This window comes from Oncorhynchus clarkii, chromosome 2 (genome assembly GCF_045791955.1).
Source record: "Oncorhynchus clarkii lewisi isolate Uvic-CL-2024 chromosome 2, UVic_Ocla_1.0, whole genome shotgun sequence".
In the NCBI taxonomy this organism is placed as follows: Eukaryota; Metazoa; Chordata; class Actinopteri; order Salmoniformes; family Salmonidae; genus Oncorhynchus; species Oncorhynchus clarkii.
Window position 1 is genome coordinate 16,976,668 of NC_092148.1, and position 9,076 is coordinate 16,985,743.

Here is a 9,076-nt window from a genome sequence, read left to right on the forward strand (position 1 = left end):
TAACCCCGCTGGAACCCCCCCCCCCCCCCCCCCCCCCCGACACACACAGACTTCAAAAAACATTCTGTGTCTTAAGTCCATCTACCTGGCAAAGGGATACCTCAGGTTGTAATGTTTCGCCCTGAGGCGATGAAACAACCCCTTTCAATTCTTCCTTCCCGGATTCTCACTTCAGTTTACATCTTTGTTATTCTTTTAGCTACCCTGTGCTGGGAGAAAAACACAGGTTCGCTTTACACCAATACAAGCATATCCATTACCTTTAATGCTATGCTGCTGGCAGTAAATCCTTCTGACCCCCCCTCTCTCTTTCTCTCTCTCCCTCTCTGTCTCTCTCTCTCCCCTCCCTCCTCCCCCAGCTGAGGCACAGCTCTCTCTTTCTCTGTCTCCCTCCTCAGACAAACATCTCCTCCCAACCCCCTGTCCAAAGGATCTCCAATGCCTCTCTCTGTGTGAAGCTCCTGCTTTTCATCACCACGGAAGTTGGAGACCCACCTTACCCACCTACTGACTCTCACCCCTATCCCCCAAACCCTCCGCCACCCCCGGCTGTCGCCCCACCCCTCACTGCGCCTCTCATCTCCAACACGGCTCAATAAAATTACCATGTTTGGACATTGAGGGAGCCACAGTTAAAAGCCTGATCGATGAGCTTTGACTGACACCCCTCAGTTGATAGCAAATTGGCCGGCTTTCCTAGCGGCCTCCCACGGAGAGTTTCAAAGCCTTGCTCTAAATTCCCCGCTGGAGGAGAAGGGAGAGAAGAAAAAAAGTTGCTACACTTTCCGCCAACCCTTCGCCCAGCTGTCTGCCACTCAAAACAACACAGAGAGGCAGAGAGACCTACCTTTCTCACTGAGAGAAGGAGGAGGAGAAAGAGAGTTTAAGAAGCGGTTTCCTTTCCTGACTGCCGAGCCCAGTATTTTGTTAACGGTTGAGTCACTATCACAATATTTGCCCTCAGATTCCAGTCAGCTTAAACTGTCAAGAAGCAGGAAGATGGAGCTCTTTGTTTGAGGAGGAGAAAAAAAGCCAGAGAAAGAAAGAAAGAAGGAGACAGAGAGAGGGGAAGGAGGGGACCTGAAGCCCAGGGGAGCATGAGAGTTGTCCCTCCCTGCACGCACTCAACCCTCTGGTCTCTGTAATGTCCGCCCAGCCCAGCCAGGCCATCGCTTGTTTCCTTGAGTGCATTCCTTTCCCCCTGGTTGGGTTGAGTTGAGTGGAGACATGACATCCTGAGAGATAGAGCGTCATTAATTAGACAGTCGGGCTTTGACTAACCGCTCCATAAAGGGCACATAGCCCCAAAGACGGGAAACACTCATCTCAGCTCATCATCCTCTGCCCCAATGCATGCCCTTGACCCCTTGTCTTAGTGTGTGTGTGTGTGTGTGTGTGTGTGTGTGTGTGTGTGTGTGTGTGTGTGTGTGTGTGTGTGTGTGTGTGTGTGTGTGTGTGTGTGTGTGTGTGTGTGTTTGTGTGTGTGTAGGTGTGTGTGTGTTTGTGTGTGTGTAGGTGTGTGTGTATACTATGAGCAACACATAGTTTAGGGCGTTGCTTTGATAAGCTCCTCATGAGTCACTTATGGATGTGCACACACAACAACCCTCCAAAATAACACACAATGGCCACATGATATTAACGTCGCTCTGCTCAAGAGGAGCCACTGAAAATCGGACCGCATCTCAAGAACGGATCGAGTGGGGAATAAAAATAGATAAATAAGTAGAAAATATATAGATAGACAAATAAATAGCTTCTCACGGGACTCATAACCGCATGGGTTTTTCCCCCTCAGTCCCTTCCCAGCTGCCAGAAACACCCCCCAACAGGGCAATCTTTAAAAGAAGGTTGAGGAACACGGCTAGTGAAGATAACAATGGCCCAGATATTGCTTCAACACGGGAGATTCATTTCAATTTGCTGTTGGTTTCTGTGTCTCGGCAGGAGATAGGAAATTCTTGTCTTGGAGGGCAGAAATTGATTGGAAAATAAAAACAAATGTTTGGTCTAGTATGTTGGAGCTCTCTCTATGCTCTCTGGGTTTCTTGGGTTGGAGGTCTTGCCAAATTGTGATACATCTCTCTAGAAAGATGTGTCACTTGTATCCCCCCCCAAAAAATATAATAAAAATACAATTTGTTTCACTAAAATAGCTAGCTGGCTTGCTACTGTTTGAACACAGTGGCTGTGCTACTGCTCTACTCTCTCACTCTGAGCTCTGTTTTAATGATTTGTAAAGAATTAACCCAGGGTTCCGTCTCGCTGTACCACTGTTTGGTGAAGGAGAATGCAGAGAGTAAACAGCCTCTGCTCTCTCCCTACTATATTCTAATCAGTGGGTGATAATAGAGCCCAGTAATCTGCTGGCAGTGGATGGAAGTGGAGCTGTTGTAGGACTGGTAGGGGCCCTGAGCTGAGAGGCTGAGGGGCCGGACGGCATGTGTGTGGACCAGTTATTTGGAAGAGGAAGCTGACACAGCCCCTCCATTGTCCCTGTCTTTGTGTGTCACTTCCTGCAAGGATCTTCCTCTGCCCCGTAGGGAAACAGAGGTGAGGACGTGCAAAGACAGAGACAAGGAGAGAAGGAAGGGAGGAAGAGAGCAGTGAGAGTTAGAGAAACAGAGAGTTAGCGTTAGAGAGAGCAGAGAGAGAGGGGGGGAGAGAGAGAGAGGATGAAAAGAAGGAGAGAAAATAGAGCGAATAGAGAGGAAGCGAGAGAGAGAGAGACAAAGACAGGGATGGAAGTGGCCAAGTGCCCCAGCTGGTAGTACAGCTCCAGCATATCTTGCCTGGCTGCCCACACAACACAAGGCCTTCCCTGTTGTGTTGAGCCGTGCCATCAACCACATCCAGTGAAGTAGCTAACAGCTGATAACAAGGCCCCTGGACACAATGCCAAGTTCTTTATCTCTGTTTCCCCGCATGGCAAAGCTGATTAGTGAGACAGAGCTTGTTTTATGAAGCCCCATTGTTTATTTTCTCCCTCCAATTTCTGTCTCTGTACACAGCAAAGTTTTTGAGGGGATTGGGGTTGGGGGGATTGGGGGCCAAAGATGAGTGAGGAAGACCCCAGGGGTCATTGTGTTGTTAGTCAAGGAGGCGAGGTCCGAGGAAGAAGACAATGCCAGTGTGCATGAACATGTCTTATGGCTGGAAGACACAGTAACCCATTGTTATAGTTTCTACCCTCTGCACCCCTGCACCCGCTGCCTGCCTGTCTGTCTGTCTGTCTGTATGAATGACTGTCTGTATGAATGACTGTCTGTCTGCATGGCTGTCTACCTGCCTGCCTGCCTGCCTGCCTGCCTGCCTGCCTGCCTGCCTGCCTGCCTGCCTGCCTGCCTGCCTGCCTGCCTGCCTGCATGCCTGTCTGGCTTTCTGTCTGTATGACTGTATGTCTGTTGGTTTGTCTGTTAGTACCTTCGGATGAGTCAGATCGGAGTTACTGGGGGAAAGTGAAAGTGCAGATAAAGGAGGGCTCTCTACAAAAGGTTAAGATGTGGTTGGGAATGGATATGAATTGTTGGTTTTCTGAGTGTACTGGTCTGGGGAGAATAACTCTTTCAGAGTGACTCACGAGTAAGTGTCTACAATTTCACTCAAAACAAAACAAATCTTAAGAGCTCTCATGCCATAAACCAAAACGACCTTTAAAGTTTGATTTGTGCCCCCTCCCCTGAATCCTATTCCTTTCCATAGTCTATGAGGTCTGTCTGGAAATCAAATCTCCACCCGTTTGAGCCATGGGTCCATTGCAGAGAGCACTCCTAGTGTGGGAATGAAAGTAGGCCAAACTCAGCCATATCTTTGCCATGGGTGTGTCTCCTAAATAATGCAACAGACTTCTACACAAGACGGATTCTGCTGCGTCAGCGCTATTGTGACTGTGCACCCCTGGTCTGACACTCATCCTCAACTTGGCTTCTCTTCTCCCACTCTGCCTTCCAACTTATTCTCTCTCATTTTACTTTCTCCTCAATCCCTTCCCCCCCCTCAGCAAAAGATAGAAAATGAGGGAGAGAGATAGGCGGGAAAGGAGAGAAAAGATGGAGAGAAGTTAATGATGCTCCATGGTATTCCCTAACGTTTTCCCGCCTCGCGTCAACTTGATCATCACACTGGTAGTTACACTTCTGAGTCCTGTCTCTCTCCTCCTCCCTCGCCCTACAACCCCTTACACTCCTCTGTCCCCCGCTCACTCTGCCCAAGTCTGACTCCTCCACAAGAATTCAAAGCAGCGGAGGTTCATGAAATATGCACGGTCCCCTAAAACAAACCTCCCTAGCCACCCTGCTACCGAATCGCCCAGAAATATTTCTGCCACACAGCTCAGATCCAGGACAAATCTCTGCTAATGGGGAAGGGGGAGGAGGTGTGTGTGTGTGGGGGGGGGGTCAAGGCAAAGCTATATGTTCCTATGATGGCGCCTGTCTAGGCCTCATTGTGTATTTACAGTATATCCATGGTGAAAGGCCGTGTTTGTTTGTGTGTAGATGAGTTCTACTAGACTTACTAATGCCCCACAACACATTACCCTCACTGGACAAGTTCAGAGGAGGATGGTGATGGTAATGCATTTTCAGGGTGCTTCACTGGGTTTAGACACGAGTGGCGACAGCCAGGACTTGAGGAAAAAGCAGCGAGGGAAACGTGTGATCTCAGCTCCCAGCCTTTGAACTTGGCCCTATGAGACTCAGCAAACCAAAGCTAAAGGTTCCAAAAAAGAGCTCATTGAAGATTACTCAGAATACTGATGCAGGGTGGAATCCAATTCCAGTGGGAAGCCAGGGGACATCCTGAGAAAGCAAATGACGGATAGATGCTGCCGTTGCTCCTGCTGCAGAGGAGGGCCACAGAGAGGACATACATATGGATGGGTGAACAAGCATTGAACAACCAAGTTTTCTGGGACTGTGTGTGTGTGTGTGTGTGTGTGTGTGTGTGTGTGTGTGTGTGTGTGTGTGTGTGTGTGTGTGTGTGTGTGTGTGTGTGTGTGTGTGTGTGTGTGTGTGTGTGTGTGTGTGTGTGTGTGTGTGTGTGTTCTGCTGCTGGTGTTATCTTACATTGTTCTGCTGCTGGTGTTATCCCCCCCCCCCCCCCTGATGATCTGAAGAGAAAAACATGCATGACAGACACAAGGTAAATCTATGACTACTCTACCATGACAAATGGGACATTACAGTTTGTTTGCCATTTGTGGTGTTTGTTTGTCAGGAATGGATCCACGAGGACCCTGGAACTCTGCTGTTGTTTGTTTGTGCTCCTCACAGTCAATAGTTAGGGGAATACTGTATTTCCCAATACTCGTTGACAATTCTTTAGGAGGGAAAAGTCTGTTTGTGCTTGTGTTCCAGTTCCAGCAGGCGTTCCATCTCCATCTCCTCTCTCTTCTCCTCCCAGAGGAGAGTGGGTGTCAGTGTGACAACGTTGTGTATTCTGATTCAACATTTAAATTTAATTACTGCCTCCCCATGTGTCTGTACTCGGCTCTCGTTCATCAAAGACAGTGGGAAGAAAACACGGCTTAACTGCCAATAAACATTTTGTTTTTAATTCATTTACTGAAGCGTTGACCGAAAGCGCTTTACTTTACTCCTGGATGCTCAATGTTAATTGGAAGAAGTAAGATCCTCTGAATCCGAGGGGTCGGGGGATTTGAAGCCTTTATCTAGAGCCGAATCAAAGCCGGCGTTAATAATACACCAAAACGAAGGAAATGTTTGTTTAAAGGCGTGGAAACTGGAAACAACAACACACATGCATAAAAATAGAGCAACGAGGGGTTTGGTATGAAAATATACATTTTCTATGACTGTGGTCTCAATCAATCAAAGGGCCCTTAGACCTCAATAGGGGCCATTGTTGTTTACTTTCCAATACAGAATGATGTATGTTTTGGCTGGTGCAATCACATTTCTTCTCTGGGGGATTAATAAAGGATTATGTTATTTTACAGAATAATGCAATAACCTATATTGCCTACTGTGCTGTAACTATGGAAAAAGTACCCTAGAGGTTTTATTTGCTCTATATGGGTTTTACTGCTATTATATTCAGGCATGTTGATATTGCATAACCATTCAAAGGCCACATCAACTGATTTTCTAGCACATAATAACACACACATGCACACACACATGCACGCACACACATGCACATGCACACACACACACACACACACACACACACACACACACACACACACACACACACACACACACACACACACACACACACACACACACACACACACACACACACACACACACACACACACACACACAGCCAAGATTAGTAGCCTATCAAAAGAAAGACCCACTGTTTGGAACAGTTGAATGTGAAACCTCCTTTCCTAAGAGGCACACTAATTGGACATTGCAGAGACTTGTAAATACAGCGACAGTTTATAGTAAACTATCATTGGCATAGGCCACTACACAAATGATTGACACGCTAATGTTGACTCCCATTAGACGATTGCCCCCAGTGGCTGAAGTCCTCACGATAAAATAACACAAACAGCAGTTGCACAGAGGAAAGAAAAATCATTGCACCATGCCCGGGGTCTGTTGGCTGCCTTTAATAGACATTTATACTTTATTTCTAGATCGTTTCATTATTGACCTTTTCCGTGTAGCCTAGTGGTGGTGCAGCCTTTTCCACCTGGCTGCGTTTGGCTATGAAACTATTAATTGGAGACGTGTGTTTAAAAGCCGTCTCAAATCCAACCCCATGGCTGTTTATGCACTTACAACGAGAAATAGCCTAGATGTCCCCCCTCTTAAACCTATCGAACGCTATTTGGTCTGGACTTTCGGCTGATCGAGGTCCGTGAATCAACTTTATAGGCTACATTGTTACTTTCCATATAGAATAATAACACAATAGTGTTGTCTGATACATTACAAATACAGGTTCCATAATAGGCTAGTATATATTTTAATATGAATGACACACGGTGGCATTTGATCAACTTCTGTAAAGGTCGGCTAAAAAAGAGATGGAGAGCTTGTTTCGGCGGTCTTACAACATAACGTGGTTTCCTCACACGCTTCAATCCTCATGCAATTACACTCTGCGTTTAAAATATAAAGCCCATTCAAAAATAAATGAAATATGGGTGAGAGAGGAGGTGTATGGGGCGAGAGAGGGAGTGTGTTGGGGTGGAGAGGTCGATTCCTAGCTGGTGCATTTTAAGGTCTGCTTGGCTGCATTAGGGGAGTGTTCCCAGTTTATCTCTACTAGGCTATACATGTTGCTCGTTTCAGCAGAAACGAGCACCGTGTTTCCCCCCACATCTCATTAGAAATGATGATCGGTGATACCTGCGGCCAACCTCATAGGCTACTATCCTTCGCCTGGTAAACTAGTGCGGATATAGAGGCGGATATAAGCATTTCTCTCCATCCTTCTCTCTGCTTTATCTCTTTATTTCTCTTTTTCTTTCTCTTGCTATATGCCTCTTGCTCTCTCTCTCTCTCTCTCTCTTTCACTCACACACACAAACCACTTGCTTCAACAGCGACTTTTGATGTCACCAAATACCTCAGTGGCAACAAGCCCGGACTGCACGAGTTTTGGTCTGTCAGCATCGTTTCTAGCCTTATGTCTGCCTATCAAACAAACCCGTGCACTAACATGATGGACTGTTTCCAAACGATTAGCAAAAAAACCCACCCCGCATAGCCTACACCAGATAAATAACCGAATGCGTAAAACAACAAAAACCGCATCATCTCGCCACTGTGCGCTTTGGTAAGGATAGGCGTTAGTGCCATTGAACCGGTACCACGGGTCAGCTCTTTCAGTAGCGGAACTTTGTCTCAACATCCCTAGAAAAACTATAGTTCCTCGGAGCAAAAGCAGAGTCGCAATATTATCTCCTCTCTAATCCCCGTCAGCACAGCGCATCGACTAGGATACAGTTTGACGCAGCGCGCCCTGAACGGAACGCGGAGCGAGCATCTCATGAGTTTCTAGCAATAGCGCAGAAAAACAACCAGAAAAAATGTGACAAGAACACTTTTCTTACCTGTTCCCATAAGGCAAATGACGAGGTAAAACGCCAACATTTTATCTTGTCTTCTGTCGCCGGTTTGGCTGTGTTTTCCCCGAAAGTGTAGGACGGGAATCTATTGTTCCGTCAATGCGACTGGGGTGAGGGCTGCCGCTTGCTGGTTATTCTCAACCGCCGTGCAAAACAATATCACTGCTTGGGTAAATCAAACATACCGGTGATGTGCCTGTCTCTGGAATCGTATGCTTCTCAAAGCACTGGTATTGTCCGAACACTTTGCTTACAGTCATTTAGGAATTATTTTCCATAGTTAGGAACTTTTTCAGTATGACAGCGTATATGTATCCTCTGTGCGATCGATGTATTCCTCTTCCCTCTCAAGTTGTTGCAACTCACTGCTTTTGAATGAAGTACATCTCACGGTGTGTTTGTCCACAGTAGTGTCCTGAAGGCTATTCTCTCTTTTTCCGGTCGGTACTGATGCTGAGTTGCGCTCCGTCCTGCTTCTCGCGCAGTTTTGCCTAAACTCAATGAAGTTGCTACTCTCTCAACCCTCCACTCAAGATTCACTCTCCCGCTCTTGCTCTGCTCTCTCTCTGTATCTTCAGCAGCGCATACATACACACTCTCTCTCTCTCTCTCTCTCTCTCTCTCTCTCTCTCTCTCTCTCTCTCTCTCTCTCTCTCTCTCTCTCTCACACACACACACACACTCTCTATTTCGTCCTCCTCAATTTCTCGTAAATCTCCGAGGGGGGGGGGGGGGGGCTGCTACAACAGAGTTACACATGGAATAAACAAACATACAATCAATAATACAGTAGGAAAATCTATATACAGCATGCGCAAATGAGGTGCGATAAGAGAGGTAAGGCAATAAATAGGCCATGGTGGCAAAGTATGTATGTTCTTAATTTGAGCCAGTTTCAAACAGCAGGAAAATAATCCTGCAGCAACAGGGAATGTGATTTATTATGTGGATTATAATTCATTTACATTTTTGTAGGGGTTGAAAGGGTAATATTGGGGTAAACACCCATTGTTTTGCATGTCAGCA

The 9,076-nt window shown here is 46.6% G+C and overlaps 1 protein-coding gene across 5 annotated transcripts in view; it reads right to left on the bottom strand.

Moving 5' to 3' along the window:
* LOC139423155 (kirre like nephrin family adhesion molecule 3, like) overlaps window positions 1-8,591 on the bottom strand; it is a 47,070-nt gene extending 38,479 nt beyond the window's left edge. For 4 of the 5 annotated variants that reach the window (XM_071174883.1, XM_071174874.1, XM_071174866.1 and 1 more), the window contains exon 1: window positions 8,036-8,284. In XM_071174883.1, coding sequence (XP_071030984.1) covers window positions 8,036-8,075 — 40 coding nt within the window. In that variant the 5' untranslated portion in view covers window positions 8,076-8,284. Of the gene's footprint in view, window positions 1-8,035 lie in introns of all 5 variants that reach the window. The other variant, XM_071174892.1, reaches the window with a different exon arrangement.
* Between the last annotated feature and the right edge of the window lie 485 nt (window positions 8,592-9,076).